At 50.2% G+C, this 18,330-nt stretch overlaps 1 protein-coding gene across 1 annotated transcript in view; it reads left to right on the forward strand.

Annotated features, from left to right (window-relative positions):
* Positions 1–18,330, forward strand: part of LOC140406643 (low-density lipoprotein receptor-related protein 1B-like) — a 1,956,985-nt gene that overhangs the window by 1,526,560 nt on the left and 412,095 nt on the right. Inside the window, exon 13 of the mRNA XM_072494650.1 lies at positions 10,866–11,085. Within this exon, the coding sequence (XP_072350751.1) occupies positions 10,866–11,085 (220 nt within the window). The remainder of the gene's footprint in view (positions 1–10,865; positions 11,086–18,330) is intronic.

The raw sequence follows: 18,330 nt of genomic DNA on the forward strand, positions 1-18,330 counted from the left end.
TCGCTTATTGTCACAAGTAGGCATCAATGAAGTTACTGTGAAAAGCCCCTAGTCGCCACATTCCGGCGCCTGTTCAGGGAGGCCAGTATGGGAATTGAACCTGCGCTGCTGGTCCTGTTCTGCACTGCAAGCCAGCTGTTTAGCCTACTGTGCTAAACCAGCACCTGCAGGAGTCACTGCAGGAGTTCCTCAGGATAGTGTCCTGGACCTAACCATCCTCAGCTGCTTCATCAATGACCTTTCTTCCATCATAAGGTCGGACGTAGGGATATTTGCGGATGACTGCACAATGTTCAGGCCCATTCGCGACTCCTCAGATAATCAAGCAGTCCATGTCCAAATACAGGAAGACCTGGACTATATCCAGGCTTGGGCTGACAAGTGGCAAGTTACATTCACTCCACACAAAGTGCCAGGCAATGACCATCTCCTACAAGAGAGGATCTAATCACCGCCCTTGACATTCAATGGAATTATCATCACTGAATCCCCCTATGTCAACATCCTCGGATTATGCTTGGTCAGAAACTGAACTGGACTTGCCATATTAATACTGTGGCTACCAGGGCAGGAATCCTGTAGTGAGTAACTCACCTCCTGACCTCCAAAGCCTGTCCCCCATCTACAATGCACAAGTCAGGAGTATAATGGAATACTCTCCATTTGCCTGGATGAGTGCAGCTCCAACAACACTCAAGAAGCTCAACACTATCCATGGCAAAGCCCGCTTGATTTCTCTCTTCCACAAACATTCAAACTCTCCGCCACCGACAGACAGTGGCAGTTATGTGTACTATTTTCAAGATGCACTGCAGTAACTCATCAAGGTTCCTTAGACAGCACCTTCCAAATCCACGACCACTACCATCTGGAAGAATAAGAGCACCAGATACCTAGAAACCCCACCACCTGGAGGTTCCCCTCTAAGTCACTCTCCACCCTAACTTAGAAATATACCGCCTTTCCTTCACTGTCGCTGGGGCAAAATCCTGCAACTCCCTCCCTAGCAGCACTGTGGGTGTACCTACACCTCAAGGACTGCAGCGGTTCAAGAAGGCAACTCACTGTCATCTTCTGAAGGGCAACTAGGGATCAGCAATAAATGTTGACCTAATCAGCAATGCCCACATCCTGTAAATGAATTTTTAAAAAAAATACTGGCCAAGCCAGCGAAACCCACATGCTGTAAAGATGAATAAAAAATAAATAAAAATAAATTATCGCCATCCCAGAGGCCCTTCAAAGCTGAGCAATATTCCATAAGCTAGCTATCTGTAAACAAGTAAATGATTCTCAAGATCTATTAGAAGAACACTTCACCTGCAAACCAATTATTACCTCTCTTTTATGACACCTTAATCACAGCTCTAGTAGTCATACTGCCTGTATAAATCTTAACTCAGGTTTGTTATTAAAACCTTAAGTATGGCAATTTCTCACATTCATCACAAAATTATTTGAACATAATGAGTTGACGTGTATTTTCTTGAATTTCACTTGCTCATTCTGCATTTTAAGATTACTTTTGGAGTATCTCTTGACTTAATTCATCACTTTCCATTGGGACTTCCTGAAAAAGCCAGTCTGGAAAAATAGCAGGTATTGTTTACCTTTGGAAGGTTATATGTCAACAGTTGGGAGTTTTAACCAGCTGATTATATTTTTTATTTACACCCTTTCAATTAGCAGTCTCTTCTAAAATGAATCATTTTGGCACCTCTGTGTTTTATTCAAAATAAGTCTCCAAATGACACCAGGCAAAATAATTGAGGAGCGTTGAAGCGAAAAACTAAATTGTAATTTTTCAATTCATAAATAATAAAAAAATTGTAATACTTTTTTTTTTCCAGAACAGCACAATTTAATTAACCATCCGCATTAAAGTAATTTTTTTCAAACTATCCCCTTGAATCGATTTTGTAGGAGACAATTTCAAAAACAAATTTGGTTATCGTGCTCTGTGCTTCTTTCCGGAGATTTTGGTTATACTCGACTGACTGGCTCTGTGATGTGTGGAGTGCAGAGTTATTTTTCAGTCGAAAGACCCATTAGAAAATTACCTTGCACATCAACAAATAAATATGCATTGTTTACGTTCAGAAATGGCAGGAGGACAGAAAACAGAGTTGTGTTTGGAACTGATGAAAGTGATCTTAAGGTAAAGTTTGTGTCCTCATTCATTTTAATTAGATGTCATAATTCCTTTTGGCATTGTTGTTTTTGATGTCCATTAGGCAATAAGTTTTCCCTCATCATTTCATCAGAACAGAAAATTGAAGATGGATGAGTTACTAAATAAAATCAATTTCTTCTCCAGTTGTCCCATGAGGTATGTCAGCTAAATAATCAAATTCCACTTGTCAGTATATATTAGGTACAGCAATACCTGCTTTTTGCTTATTTTTAACCAAAAAACGATTACTGTAAAATGAAGAAGGGTTTCCAATCAGTGTTTGCAGTTAGTTCCCATGAAAAATATAAACATACCATTTCCTCAATTTGATAATTTTTGTGGAAAAGCCCATGCGAGTGCAAAGCAGTATTCCCCACTTTACACTTGTGTCAATTATTGAGAATATCAAATAGGGAAACATATAAGCCCAGTAACTGCAAATCGCACAGAAATATCTTATCATCTTAGATCTAGTTGAAAATATCTTTAAATATAGTTTCTGCAATGTAAGAAATACGTTTTTAGAAATCATGAAATGGAATTCATTTTTATTCTTCCTAATGATTAATTTGCTTCCATAGAATATTCTTGAACATCAATTCATAATGTCTCCCTGCCTTGATAGCTAACACAGTGATGTAAATGAGGCATGTTGCATAATTCGGTCTCATGGTACATCTTTTAATATCGTGTGAGTGACAGGAAAGTCATTCCCAAGTGGGAACGCCTGCTGCTTCTGCACCAATTGCTAATTTGAATCTCTCTGAAACCAATGCCTGATTTACGTGCTTTACATATGTGAAAATAAACATATGCCCTCCCAGTAAAATTATTTATGTATCTTGACAGTAGACCTTCCATTGGTGAGGTAGTAAATTGTCATCATTTACAAAACACCTTAACTAATCTGTGCATATGAATCCCTGTGTTTCCTTCTTGTCCTCCACTAACGGCTGAACAATGTGTGGTTGTGTCTGCACTCAAGAACATGCAGAAGGATAGGCTGGTCTGTGGTATTACCGACACGGCCATAAAAAAGGTTGTTAGCAAATGCAGAGATTACCTCAAAGAAGGCACCAGAGGTCGCCAAGGCTTGGCGGGAATGGGCGGGGGCGGGCGGGCGGGGGGGGGGGGGGGGGGGTTTTACAGAGTGTACAGGCAGGCAGGGTTTACCAGGATTGGCGGAAAGCTGCTAGCAGCCGCAGCGCCAAAGATGAAGGTGCCAAAAGTAATGAACAAAGAGACTGTGAACAGATGAGAGTGTAGAGATATTATGAATGTGGGCCGCAAACCCGGAGCTATGAAGAATGCTACCAGTGTGGGGGAGATCATCCCCAGGCAAGATGCAAATTCGGGGAAGGTACACGTTGTGTCTGCAATAGGAGGGGCAACATTAAGAGGAAATTCAAGACTAGGCAGAATCCTCAGGGTGCCATTAAAATAAAAAATCTGACTCCAGTACAGAGCGTGAAGAATAACCCTGAAAACAGATCTGAAGTGTTCTGTTTAAACAACATAAAGGTGGGCAAAGTACCCCCAATTATGACTGTATTGATGGTAAATGTCAGCCACTTAGAAAGGAGGTGGACATGAACCTCCGCTTCAATTGTAGGTGATCAAAGATATTTAATTGTGCTTTTCAAGGTGGGGTCCAGCCCGGAAGTTAAAAAGTACGATGGTCTGACTGGCCACGTATACTGAGGAAGCTTTGAGAAGCCTAGGAGCAACCACAATGCATGTAAACCATCGAGACCAGTCAGCTCAACTGTCTTTAATAGTAGCGGAGAGTCAAGGACCAAGTCTGATGGGCTGGGATTGGCTGCGCCAAATTAGATTAAATTGTTTGGAAATCTGTCAAGTTCGTGAAGGAGGTCTTCATGATGTCTTATAAAAAATAAAACAGTTTTCCAAGACGAGTTAGGCAAGTTACAGGGCCTAATAGGAAAGATCCTGAGGCCACACCTAAGTTTTTCAGAGCTCGACCTATCCCCTATGCCTTAAACAAGAAGGTTGAATCTAAAATCAAGCAACTAGAAGAATTGGATATTATCAAACCTGTACTGTTTTTGGAATGGGCAGCTTTAACCAAGCTAGTGGTGAAGCCAGATGGAACCATCAGGATAAACGGGGACTACAAACTAACTGTGTGAATAGGGCAACCAAAATTGGACCGATACCCAATACAAAGAATTGAAGGTTTATACGCTAAATTAGCAGGAGGCTTAACTTATACAAAACTTGATATGTGTCATGCATGCCAACAATTAGAGTTAGGTGAAACATCCAGGGAATTTGTCACTATAGATACCAACAAAAGCTTATATCAGTACACCCGGCTACCTTTCAGAGTCTCTTATGCGTGTGTGACTTTCTAATGCTTGATGGAAAGTTTACTACAGGATCGAGCCAAGCTGATTGTCTATCTCGATGATGTACTGATAACAGGAGGGTCTGAGGAGGAGCAGCTAGCAAATCTCAAAGACATTAAAAACATATTTAAGAAACTTGGAGTAAAGTGGAAAAGTGAGAAGCTGACGTATTTAGGATACAGGTAGGCACCACAGGGCTGCGTCCTGTGGAGGAGAATGTCAAAGCAATTAAGCAATCACCAACCCCCAAAAATACGTTAAAATGAAATCCTTTTCGAGAATGGTGAACTATTATAACAGATTTATTCCTAATCTTTCTACAATGTTGACACCCTTACTCACACAACTCAAGGAGCACCCAAGGTGGTATTGGAAAGAGCATCAGAAAGAAATCTTTGAATAAGCTAGACTAACTTTACAGTCATCCTGCCTCTTGGTCCATTTTGACCCTTCGAAAGAGATGATTCTTACCTGCGATGCATCCCTTTACAGAATAGGAGCGGTTTGGGCCTAAAAACAGAAAGATGGTGCAGGAAGAAAGAAAGAAAGTCGCTTATTGTCACAAGTAGGCTTCAAATGAAGTTACTGTGAAAAGCCCTTAGTCGCCACATTCCGGCGCCTGTTTGGGGAGGCTGTTAAAGGAATTGAACCGTGCTGCTGGCCTGCCTTGGCCTGCTTTCAAAGCCAGCGATTTAGCCCTGTGCTAAACAGCCCCTCAAGACTTATCGCATACGCCTCAAGGATTGTGGCCAGTGCTAATCAAGGTTACTCACAAATCGAAAAGGAGTGACTTGCCATAATATTTCAATGAAAAAGTTACATCAAAACATCTGTAGATGACATTTCATAGATGTTACTGATCACAAACCTCTGTTGGGGTTATTTAACGAGGATATGGTCATTCCCCCATAACTTCAGCTGGGGTTCAACACTGGGCTTTATTGTTAGCAGCCTACGAATACACGTTTCAACATAAACCAGGCACCTGTGTATCAACCACAGATGCTTTGAGCTGTTTCCCACTACCTGCCAGCAGCCTGACTCCGCCAGTACCACAGGAAATCATTTTTGCTTTATACTTTCTAGATACATTGCCAATGTCAGTGCGACAGATCAAGCTTTGGACCCAAAAAGACTCCTTATTATCTTGAGTCGAGAATATGGTCCTTCACGCTGGCATTACGATAATGGGTTTGAGCAGTTGCGCCTCTTTCAGATAATAAAAGACACGATAGGTTGTGAAGATGGCGTATTATTATGGTGGGCAAGGGTAGCCCCCTACTATACTCCCTGTACACATACGACTGCGTTGTAAAATTTGGTTCCAACTCCATCTCCAAGTTTGCTGATAACATGACCATAGTGGGTCGGGTCTCGAACAACGACGAGTCAGAATACAGGAGGGAGATAGAGAACCTCGTGGAGTGGTGCAACAACAACAATCTATCCCTCAATGTCAGCAAAACTAAAGAGCTGGTCAGTGACTTTGAAAAGCAAAGTATTGTACACACCCCTGTCTGCATCAACGGGGCTTAGGTGGAGATGGTTCCCAGCTTCAAAGTCCGTGGGGTGCACATCACCAAAAATCTGCCTGATCCACCCATGTTGACGCTACTACCAAGAAAGCACAACAGCGCCTGTACTTCCTCAGGAAACTAAGGAAATTTGGCATGTCCACACTGATTCTTACCAACTTTTACAGATGCACCATAGAAAGCATCCTATCTGGCTGCATCACAACCTGCTATGGCAACAGCGCGGCCCAAGACCGCAAGAAACTTCAGAGAGTCAGGAGCACAGCCCAGTCCATCACACAAACTTGCCTCCCATCCATTGACTCTATCTACACCTTCCACTGCCTGGGGAAAGCAGGCAGCATAATCAAAGATCCCTCCCATCCGATTTACTCACACTTCCAACTTCTTCCATTAGACAGGAGGTACAAAAGCCTGAGAACACGCACAAACAGATTCAAAACCGGCTTCTTCCCCACTGTTACCAGACTCCTAAATGACCCTCTTATGGACTGACCTGATTAATACTACACTCCGGTATGCTTCACCCGATGCCGGTGTCTATGTAGTTACATTGTGTAACTTGTGTTGCCCTATTACGTGTTTTCTTTTTCTTTTTTTTCTTTTCATGTACTTAATGATCCGTTTGAGCTGCTTGCAGAAAAATATTTTTCACTTTTTCACTGTACCTCAGTACACGTGACGATAAACAAGTCCAATCCAGTTCTTGCGTGAAGGTGCTAAATTGGGGGAAGGCTAATTACAACAATATGAGTAAGGAACTGAAGAATTTAGATTGGGGGTGGCTGTTTGAGGGTAAATCAACATCTGACATGTGGGAGCCTTTGAAACATCAGTTGATTAGAATTCAGGAATGGCATGTTCCTGTGAAGATAAAGGATAAGTGTGGCAAGTTTTGGGAACCTTGGATAACGAAAGATATTGTGAGCCTAGTCAAAAAGAAAAAGAAGGGTGGCACAGTGGTTAGCATTGCTGCCTCATGGCACTGAGGACCCGGGTATGTTTCTGGCCCCGGGTCATTGTCCGTGTGGAATTTTCACATTCTCCCCATGTCTGTGTCGGTCTCACCCCACAACCCAAAGATGTGCAGGCTAGGTGAATTGGCCACGTTAAATTGCCCCTTAATTGGAAAACAAAATTGGGTACTCTAAATTTATTTATTTTTAATAAAAAAAGAAGAAAATGGAATCATTCGTAAGATCGAGAAGACTGAGAACAGAAACCCTTGAGGAATGTTTAAAAAGTAGGAAGGATCTTAAGCAAGGAGTTAGGAGGGCTAGAAGGAGTGATGAAAAGTCCTTGGAAAACAGGGTTAAGGAGAATCCCAAGGCATTTTATATATATATATGTAAAGAGCAAGAGGGTGGCTAGGGAAAGGGTTGGCCCACTCAAGGACAGAGGAGGGATCTATGCGTGGAGGAAATGGGAGAGGCACTAAAAAAATACTTTGCATCAGTATTCACCAAAGAAAAGGATTTAGTGGATGATGAGTCCAGGAAAGAGTTTGTAGATATTCTTTTTCATGTCAATATCAAAAAGGAAGAGGCGTTGGGTGTCTTAAAAAGCATTAAGGTAGATATGTCCCCAGGGCCTGATGGGATCTACCCCAGAATACTGAGGGAGGCAACGGAGGAAATTGCTGGAGCTTTGACAGAAATCTTTATATCCTCATTGGCTTCAGGTGAGGTCCCAAAGGATTGGAAAATAGCCAATGTTGTTCCTTTGTTTAAGAAGGGTAGCAGGGATAATCAATGAAATTATAGGCCAGTAAGCCTTACACCAGTGGTAGGGAAATTATTGGAAAAACATCGTAAGGACAGGATCTACTCACTTTAGGAAAGAAATGGATTTATTAGCGCTAGTCAATATGGTTTTGTGAATGGGAGGTCGTGTCTCACTAACTTGATTGGTTTTTTTGAGGAAGTGACGAAGATGATTGATTAAGAAAGGGTAGTGGATGTTGTCTATATGAACTTCAGTAAAGCCTTTGACAAGGTCCCTCATGACAGACTGGCACAAAATACGAAGTCACATGGGATCAGAGCTGAGCTGGCAAGATGGATACAGAACTGTTTCAGTCATAGAAGACAGAGGGTAGTGGTGGAAGGATGCTTTTCTGAATGGAATGCTGTGCTAGTAGTGTTCCGCAGGGATCAGTGCTAGGACCTTTGCTGTTCATAGTATAAATAAATTATTTGCAGGAAAATGTAGCTGGTCTGATAGTAAGTTTGTGAACGACACAAAGATTGGTGGAGTTGCAGCTAGTGAAGAGGATTGTTAGGGGATACGGCAGGAAATAAATTGGTTGGAGATTTGGGCAGAGAAATGGCAGATGAAGTTTGATCCAGATAAATGTGAGGTAATGCATTTTGGCAGGTGTACTACAAGTGGGGATTACACAGTAAATGGCAGATCCCTTAGGAGAATTGACAGGCAGAAATCTGGGTGTACAATGAAAGTGGCAATGCAGGTGGATAAGGTAGTCAAGAAGGCATTTTTGTTTAATTTAAAGTACCAATTCTTTTTATAAGGGGAAATTTAACATGCCCAATTCACCTACCCATCACATCTTTGAGTTGTGGGGTGAAACGCATGAAAACACGGGGAGAATATGCAAGCTCCACACCGTCAGTGACCTGGGCCGGAATCCGGGTCCTCGGCACTGTGAGGCAGCAGTGCTAGCCACTGTGTCACCGTGCTGCCCAGGTAGTCAAGAAGACATTTCCATTCATTGATCAAGGCATTGAGTATAAAAATTGGCAAGCCATGTACATCACCTTAGTTAGGCCACATTTTGAATAATGCAGACAATTCTGGTCATCACACGACCAGAAGGATGTGGATGCTTTGGAGAGGGTGCCGTAGAGGCTTACTAGGACGCTGCCTGGTCTGCAGGGTATTAGTTATGAGGAGAGGTTGGATAAACTCAGATTGTTTTCACTGGAACGAAGGAGGTTGAGGAGCGACTTGGTAGAGGTTTACAAAATTATGAGTGACGTGGACAGAGTGGATAGTCAGATGCTTTTTCCCAAGGTAGAAAAGCCCCTTGGGGTTAAAGTGCGAGGGTGATGTTTAGAGGAGATGTGTGAGGCAAATATTTTGCACAGCGGATGGTGCGTGCCTGGAACGTGTCGGGGGAGGTGGTGGAAGCAGATATGATAGCGGCATTTAAGAGGCACCTTGACGAATGTATGAATAGGGTGGGAATAGAGAGATACAGACCCCGGATGTGCAGAAGACTTTTGTTGCCAGGCACCATGATCGGTGCAGGTTTGGAGGGCCGGAGGGCTGTTCCTGTGCTGTACTGTTCTTTGTTCTTTGATTATTGCACAAACCATCAACAAGATCTGTGATAGAATTTCATACTCACTTTTCCCAATGCAGCAAGTTAGCGCAGGGTATAACGGGGTAGAGCAAAACAGGCAGGCCGTAATTTTGATCCCTGGTCTGTGCTAAGTTCAGAAAATTAAGTCTGAGTAGCGCACCACAATTGGCCTAGTGGTTGAGAGTCAGCCAGAATTAGTGAGCCCTGTTGAAATTGTGGGCGTTAGATCAGCATAGAATCAGGGTTTGCAATGATCTTCCCTGTGATTAAATAGTCCACCAACAATGCGTTTCAATCATCATGCATGAATAATAGCCACTTGTGCAACCAACACCAGGGAATTCATTGCTCATATATAAATCTTCTCGGTAACAATTAACGTTTTCAGGATTTGAGAATAAATTTTTTTTTAAATGACCAAAAGCAATAGTGATTAGTGTGCAAAGTTAAATTTTGATTTTTAAAATTAGATTATAATTCGTAACTAATGACCGACAGTGCCACACAAAATATCCCTGAGCTTCAGCCTGAAGCAGGCACATTGAATACTGGTAATACATCTATTGTGTGGTACCGACAGCAAGGAAGTGGTTCCCAAAGGAATGCAAAGGTACTGTTGTCAATGCTGCCAGCCCCTTCACAGTCCCTCAGGAGCCAACACCTTTCACACACATGATGCATGCAAGGAGAGAAATATGTCTTGGCAGATACTGATCCCAAAAGTGAAGATTTCAAGCTGAATTTACTGAGCCTGCTCCAGCAAGTTTGATCATCAATTGGGCTTGCTCATGACGTCTGGGGCAATACATCCTCTAATCCAGTCAACATTATTGGCTAGTTAAGAGTAACAAAAATATATTTTTCACACAACCAACAAAGATTCAACAGGAAGTAGTTGTGAAAATTGAGTTAGATTATTATAACTTCAAAGGTGTGCAATGACAGTCAAAGAAATGGAGTTTTCAGGATAGCTCTTTACTCAATACCTAACGGTTTCATTCACTTACCTGAAAAGTTCAGTAAATTGAAGTGAAAATATGTATTTGTTCATATTTGTTCATTGTACTAAACTGTCTTCACTTCTCTAGTAAGTTTCAGATGGTGACCAATGAAGGAAGAACAAATTAGAAAGTGTGTAGTCAAGTAATTAATTTTTTTTAAATTTAGCAATGCGCTTTGGAGGAACTTATACCTGTGTCCATTCTGTATATTATAGTACATTTGGCCTGCTGTTGCATCTGTTGGTGTCTTGCATAGTTTGGAATTGCAGATAATGTGAAAGTTATAACCATATCTGTATGCCACATACAGTACTCAGTGAATAATAGCTTGATCCCTTTTAGGTAATGTGGCAAAAGAACAGTTTGCTGTAGATTTCAAATACTGCTTAATAGAGATTGTATCAAATATAATTGATTGTGTTTATTACTGACAAAAAAAATATGTTACTGCATTATATGCAGCTGGATGTACTGGACAGATTGGGAAGAGGAAGAGATAGACAACATGACAGGAAGAATTGAGAAAGCATGGATGGATGGTTCCAATCGACAGCTCTTTGTGACAACTATGATGCTATGGCCTAATGGTTTAACCCTGGACTACACCACTGGAATACTATATTGGTGCGATGCATATTATGATCACATCGAAAGAATTTTTTTAAATGGCACAGATAGAATGGTGAGTGAATTCTGATTATTTTCCAATACCATTGTAAATAATTATGTGATTCGTGACACTAAGACTCAAGCTTAAAAGGATTTTACAATAAAGTGAAAATAAATTCACTAATACATTCCACCTCTGGTCCCCCAAAATGAGCAGTAGTCGTAATAGGAACACGGGGATGTAGTTGTTCAGTTATTTTTCATGGACATTTTTCACAGGCTAAACTAAATTAACAGGAGAGAGGTAATTTAAATATAAACATTTGGTCTGGAAATTCAACTGCTTCCCAACCTTGATATCTGGTTACCTCACCTCCAATTTCCAAATGACACCCGCTCCTGTCCACAGATGTCCCCAGCTATCAACCACGTCTCACTGAATTGCCCCGTCCTCATTTCCTCACATAACAGAGTGCATTCTTGAGGCCCAGTCCTCAAAGAAACTTAACTCAAGAGTTGTCCCCTATTCCCCTCAGCTCACTTACTGCTGGAAATGATGCCCAAGGTCCAATACCAGGGGTGCTTCAGGCTTCATTATTCAAGCACGCAGACTGAATACTGCACCCTCTTTCTGTCGTTACTGTGTTACTGGGCTGGATTCTCCGCAGCCTCACAGCGAAATCGCATTTGGCGCGGGGGCGGAGTATCAACTTTTTCGATGGAATCGGGCCTAGTGCCGCTCCAGCGATTCACCGGGCCCCGAATATCCCGCCATCCTCAAATTACACCGCATGACTGGGGGACCATTGCCAAAGGCCCGCCCAGTGATACTCCGCTCCCGACCGACCGAGTTCCCGACGGCGTGGAACTAAAATGGTATGGCCGGTCGGGAGTCTCGCGTGGATGCTGTGGACTCAATCCATGGTCGCCATGGTGGTGGGCGGGGGGATTGGGCACCAGGGGGGAGGCCTTATGGGTGGCCGGGGCACAGATCAGGCCGATCCAATGCAGGGGCGCGCGGCCGATCATGGGGACCTACATTATGGAGCTGCCTCCGATGTCCGAGTCCGCCATGGCGCTCGGCGCGGCCGCTGGAGATCGCCGCTGTGCGCAATGGGACGTGTGGGGGCTTGTATCTGCAGCCGAAGCTGCGTGAAGTACTCTGGGTCCCTGCTAGCCCCCTGAAGGTAAGTGAATCGGCTGGTGTTAGTTTCTGGAAACTTGGGAGTGCAAAGCCTGCATTTTTACGCCGGCGTGGGGACATAGCCCCATTTTGGGAGAATCCAGTCCACTGTTCTGAAAGAATATATTAATGGCTGGAATTCTCCGGGATGGTCGCTGGAGGCGGGATTCTCTGCTCCTGCCGGCAGTGCACCCCTGCCCGTGGGTTTCCCAGAGTCGTAAGGTGACTTCAGTGGGAAATCCCATTGACAGCAGCGGGAGCAGGGAATCCCATCAGCGAATAACGCTCTGCCTCCCGCTGCCGAGAAACACGCTGCTGGGAAGGCGGAGTATCCCATTCATTATAATCGCTGTTCTGGGGCGTCATTCTCCGACCCCCCCGCCGGGTCGGAGAATGGCCGTTGGCCGCCGTGAATCCCGCCCCCGCCCCCGCCGAAGTCTCCAAAGGGAGAAAAGTCGGCGGGGCGTTAATGGCGCCGCTGCCGCGGAGAATGTCACGGGTCTGCGCAAGGCAGCCGATTTTCGGCCTGCCGATATTCTCCCTTCCGGATGGGCCGAAGTCCCGTCGACGTGATGACCGTTCACGTCGACGTCAATCAAACCTCCTTTTCATCGGCGTGACCCGGTGCTCCAGGCTCACGCCGACCAGCGAGGAGGTGAGTGACGGCCTGGGGGGTTGGCTCTGGGCAGGAAATGGCGTGGCCGCAGACTGATTGCCTGAGGAGAGGTGTGTCTCGGCTTGTGTGTGTGTGCGGCGGGGGGGGGGGGGTGGTTAGAGTAGGCTGGGCTCCGGGGGAGTGCCGGGAGGGGGTCCGTGCCGGGGTGGAGGTTGGGGGGGGGGTCCGTGCTGGGGTGGAGGTTGGGGGTTGGGGAGGGGGTCCGTGCCGGGGTGGAGGTTGGGGGTTGGGGAGGGGGTCCGTGCCGGGGTGGAGGTTGGGGAGGGGGTCCGTGCCGGGGTGGAGGTTGGGGAGGGGGTCCGTGCCGGGGTGGAGGTTGGGGGTTGGGGAGGGGGTCCGTGCCGGGGTGGAGGTTGGGGGTTGGGGAGGGGGTCCATGCTGGGGTGGAGGTTGGGGGTTGGGGAGGGGTTCCGTGCCGGGGTGGAGGTTGGGGGTTGGGGAGGGGGTCCGTGCCGGGGTGGAGGTTGGGGGTTGTGGAGGGGGTCCGTGCCGGGGTGGAGGTTGGGGGTTGGGGAGGGGGTCCGTGCTGGGGTGGAGGGTGGGGGTTGGGGAGGGGTTCCGTGCCGGGGTGGAGGTTGGGGGTTGGGGAGGGGGTCCGTGCCGGGGTGGAGGTTGGGGGTTGTGGAGGGGGTCCGTGCCGGGGTGGAGGTTGGGGGTTGGGGAGGGGGTCCGTGCCGGGGTGGAGGTTGGGGGTTGGGGAAGGGGTCCGTGCCGGGGTGGAGGTTGGGGAGGGGGTCCGTGCCGGGGTGGAGGTTGGGGAGGGGGTCCGTGCCCGGGTGGAGGTTGGGGAGGGGGTCCGTGCCGGGGTGGAGGTTGGGGAGGGGGTCCGTGCCGGGGTGGAGGTTGGGGGTTGTGGAGGGGGTCCGTGCCGGGGTGGAGGTTGGGTGGGGGGGTCCGTGCTGGGGTGGAGGTTGGGGGTTGGGGAGGGGGTCCGTGCCGGGGTGGAGGTTGGGGGTTGGGGAGGGGGTCCGTGCTGGGGTGGAGGTTGGGGGGGGGGGGTCCGTGCCGGGGTGGGTGATGGGAGGGCAAATGAGTTGGTCCACCTGGCCAGGTGCCAGCCTCCAACAGTTGGACCCATGCGGTCCATGCCACCTGGCTGGGGGGAGGAGGGGATATGGGCAATGATGACATGTCGTCGTTCCCCTCCCCCCCACCAGGTCGTCATGTTTTCAGATCATCCAGCGATGTTGGCCGCCGTGGTGGCAGCCGCTCATGTCTATGTTGCCCTGGATGAGGAGGAGGAGGAGGAGGAGGAGGAGGAGGAGCGTGCCAGAGAGGCGGCGCAGGCTGCCGCAGAGGGGCAGGCGGCAGCCGCCCAGGCTGGAGGGACACCTGACCGACAGGACGAGGAGGGGGAGGAGGACGTCGCGGCCCCACGGCAACGGAGGCACCCGAGGGCGCCCCGTGTGTACCGGCCCCGGCAGTCATACCAGGACCTCACGGACCGGGAATGCAGGAGGAGACTCCGGATGAGCCGGGAAACCGTGGCACACATCTGCCACCTGCTGGCACACCTGTCACCGCGTGGCACTGGCGGGGGACACCCTCTCCCCGTGTCCGTCAAGGTTACGGTGGCCCTGAACTTTTATGCAATGGGGTCATTCCAGGCACCGAGTGGGGACCTGTCCGGCATATCGCAGACATCGGTGCATCGGTGCATCCGGGCAGTGACAGATGCCCTTTATGCCATGGCGCACCGCTACATCCGCTTCCCCGTGGACCGGGCCAGCCAAGATGCCCGGGCCGTGGGCTTCTCTGCCATTGCCGGGTTCCCCATGGTCCAGGGCGCGATCGATGGGATGCACGTCGCCGTGCGGCCACCTGCAGATAACAGGGCCGTGTTCACTAATAGGAAGGGGACCTATTCGATGAACGTACAGGTGGTCTGCGACCACCGCATGATGATCCTGCACGTCTGCGCCCGTTACCCAGGCAGTGTACACGACTCATTCGTGTTGTCGCGGTCATCCATCCCCGGCATGTACGAGGGACGCCATCCCCGGCTGAGGGGCTGGTTGCTGGGCGACAGGGGCTACCCATTGCGATCGTGGCTGATGACGCCTATACGGAGGCCACGCAATGAGGCGGAGAACCGCTACAATGATGCCCATGTAGCGACAAGGGGAGTGATCGAGAGGTGCTTTGGCGTGCTGAAGATGCGTTTCAGGTGCCTGGACCTCTCTGGGGGCGCCCTCCAGTATCGGTCAGATAGGGTCGGCCGCATCATTGTGGTGTGCTGCGTCCTGCACAACATAGCCCAGCAGAGGGGCGATGTGCCGCAGGCAGAGGAGGGCGGAGTGGAGGAGCAGCAGGAAGAGGCCCAGTCCTCCCCAGATGAGGGGGATGGGGGCAATGGTCAGGGCAGACGGGGTAGACACAGACGGGTGGCTGTCCACCGTTACCGGCTGGCCCAGCGGGCACGGGACAGACTGATAGACGCCCGCTTCACTGACTAGATGGGCGTGGGAATCGGGTAGTATGGCCACAGACCGCACACCATGACAACAGCCGACCACCCACACCCCCCACCCATCCATCCACCCAGCACCATCACCCCCCTCCCCAACCCCACACACCCCACCCGCATGCACACCACCCCCCCACTCCCAATTGCCGATCCACCGGCGGCACAACGGGCCGGGCTCACCCAGTTGCGGGTGGACGCGTGTCTATCGCAGGCCATGGAGAATGATGACAGCCCGCCTCCGATGAGCTCCTGGCTCTACATCGTTTGACTATGTCTGACCCATGGCCACAGTACCACCATCCACCCGGACCATCCCTGCATGCGGCTGTGACACTGCAGCGCACGGTCCCGTCCTCTGCCCGGGGGATGTTGATGGCGGCCCAGGGGGAAGGGGGCAGACTCACCTGGGGCTGAGGTAAGACCACCCCTCACACACACACTTGCGCTCAACGTACATGACACCCCCGCACACTTTGGACAGAGCACAAAGGCAGCTTCGGTAGGTGTAACATTGACTTTAATAACCAAAGGAGTTCATGCACGTGCCCTAGCGCCTAAAACTCATCTGTGCCCTGCACCCGTGCCAACTTACTCAGTGTCTAATTGTTTGGCCTTACGGGCCCTTTGACTACGTCTACGTGGTTCCCCAGACGGTACAGCAGAACTGGAGGTGGACTCCTGTGATTCCTGCCCTCTGACACTGGATCCCTTTGGCGGCCGTTTCCTGGGGCGTCCTGGCCTAGATGGGCCAGGCTGCGGCCCGGGCGACTGGGATGGCGAGCTGCCAGCCTCCCCTGCCCGTTGCCCACCCGATGCACCTGGGACGGAAGAGGGGGAGTCCGAGGTGTCGCGGTGTACCGGGACCTCCCCTACAGAGGGAGCCGGGACGGACCACACCACCTCCTCCTCCCTCGGGGTGCCCGATGGCCCCCAGGCCTCTACATGGGTGGGGGATGCGAACGGACTGGCCATCCGACGCGCCCCCGACATCTGGCGCTGCCAGTCCTGGAGGCCCGTGCTGGTATCGACAGGGGTCTGCAGGTTTGCAGCCATGGAGCCCAGGGGGTTGTCGAACCCTGTCTGCGACAGTGCGACGCCAGCTCGCACATGGCCACTGGCGCCGATGCCCTCAGCGATGGCCTGCTGAGACTGGGCCATGGCCTGCAGAGACTGGGCCATGGCCTGCAGAGACTGGGCTATGGCCTGCTGAGACTGGGCCATGGCCTGCTGAGACTGGGCTATGGCGTTGAGCGCCTCTGCCATCTGGCGCTGGCACTGGCTCATGGCCTCCTGTGAGAGGGCAGCCATTTCCTGGGCCACAGACGCCGCCTGCACGGAAGGCCCCAGGCCTCGCAAACCGTTCCCCATGTCTGACACCGTCGCACCCATTGCCTCCACCGCGGACGCCACCCGTGCGGTGTCAGCCTGGGTGGCACGCATGACCGGGACCACTCCCAGCTCCTGGACGCGGGTGGACTCCTCCACCTGCGACCGCAGCCGCCGCAAGCCACCCGTCACCCTATTCGCTCGTCTCCGTGTCGGTGGTTGCATCGGATCTATGTGTGGGTGTGGTAACTGCAGGAACCCGGGATCCATCTGGGCGGCAGATGTTCGCTTGGCCTGGGCTGCCCTCCGACCGCCCGGTCCCTCTGCTGCTCCTACCTCCACCTGCTGTACCGGGACGGCTGTGTTGTGCGCACCAGTGAGTGTACCAGACGCCTCATCACTAAAGTGCCCAACCGTGGTGAGTGTTTCTGCGATGGTGGAGGGTGTTGGTGACAGCAGTGGCGTTGTGTCGTGCTCTTCGTCCCACTCTGAGTCCATGGCACTTTGGGGTGGGGGTTCGTCTCCACCCATCCACTCTGAGTCACTGTCCGGTATTTCGTCTTCCCGGGTAGGGGTGTCCTGGGTAGTGCTGTCCCGGGTAGTGCTGTCCCGGGTAGGGGTGTCCTGGGTAGTGGTGTCCCGGGTAGGGGTGTCCTGGATAGTGGTGTCCTGGGTAGTGGTGTCCTGGCTCGGATGTGACGGGGGCCTGTGGCTGCCCCCCTCATCGCTGGGTGGTCGCTCCCGCACGTGACGGGGGTGTCGTCTCCCTGTTGCTCCAGGTCTCTCCGTCTCCCGTGGTCTCCGAGGGGCATCCTGCGGGCGGTCTGCATCTGCGGGGATGGGTGCCTGGACGTTTGGTCCTGCGATACACAATGAAGCATGCATGGTTAGACATCAGGCAGTGATCAGGTGATACGGGAGAGGGGGATATGGGGACGGGCTGTTGGTGGCTCACTTGCTCGTGGGGCCCCGACCTCTGCATCAGCAACCTCCCGGTCCTCAGGTCCGCCAGCCAGTTCCAGGGCCCTTTCCTCGTGTACGGTCAGTGGCCTCTCATCAGCGGGCCCTCCTCCAGTCCTCACATGCTCCCTCTTGTTGTGTGCGCGCTTCTCCTGGGGGGGGGGGGGGGGTGGTGGCAGGGGTAAAAGGCAACAGTGTTAGGCAGGTATATGAATGCACGCCATCGGTTGCGCGTGCATTGCAGAGGTTAAGGTTAGGGCTGGATTCACTTGGGGATATGGGGGATATGGGGGAGGGGGGATATGGGGGAGGGGGGATATGGCGGATATGGGGGAGGGGGGATATGGGGGATATGGGGGAGGGGGGATATGGGGGATATGGGGGAGGGGGGATATGGGGGAGGGGGGATATGGGGGATATGGGGGATATGGGGGAGGGGGGATATGGGGGAGGGGGGATATGGGGGATATGGGGGAGGGGGGATATGGGGGATATGGGGGAGGGGGGATATGGGGGATATGGGGGAGGGGGGATATGGGGGAGGGGGGATATGGGGGATATGGGGGATATGGGGGAGGGGGGATATGGGGGAGGGGGATATGGGGGATATGGGGGAGGGGGGATATGGGGGATATGGGGGAGGGGGGATATGGGGGATATGGGGGAGGGGGGATATGGGGGATATGGGGGAGGGGGATATGGGGGA

The sequence above is a fragment of the Scyliorhinus torazame genome, chromosome 2 (genome assembly GCF_047496885.1).
Source record: "Scyliorhinus torazame isolate Kashiwa2021f chromosome 2, sScyTor2.1, whole genome shotgun sequence".
Classification (NCBI taxonomy): domain Eukaryota; kingdom Metazoa; phylum Chordata; class Chondrichthyes; order Carcharhiniformes; family Scyliorhinidae; genus Scyliorhinus; species Scyliorhinus torazame.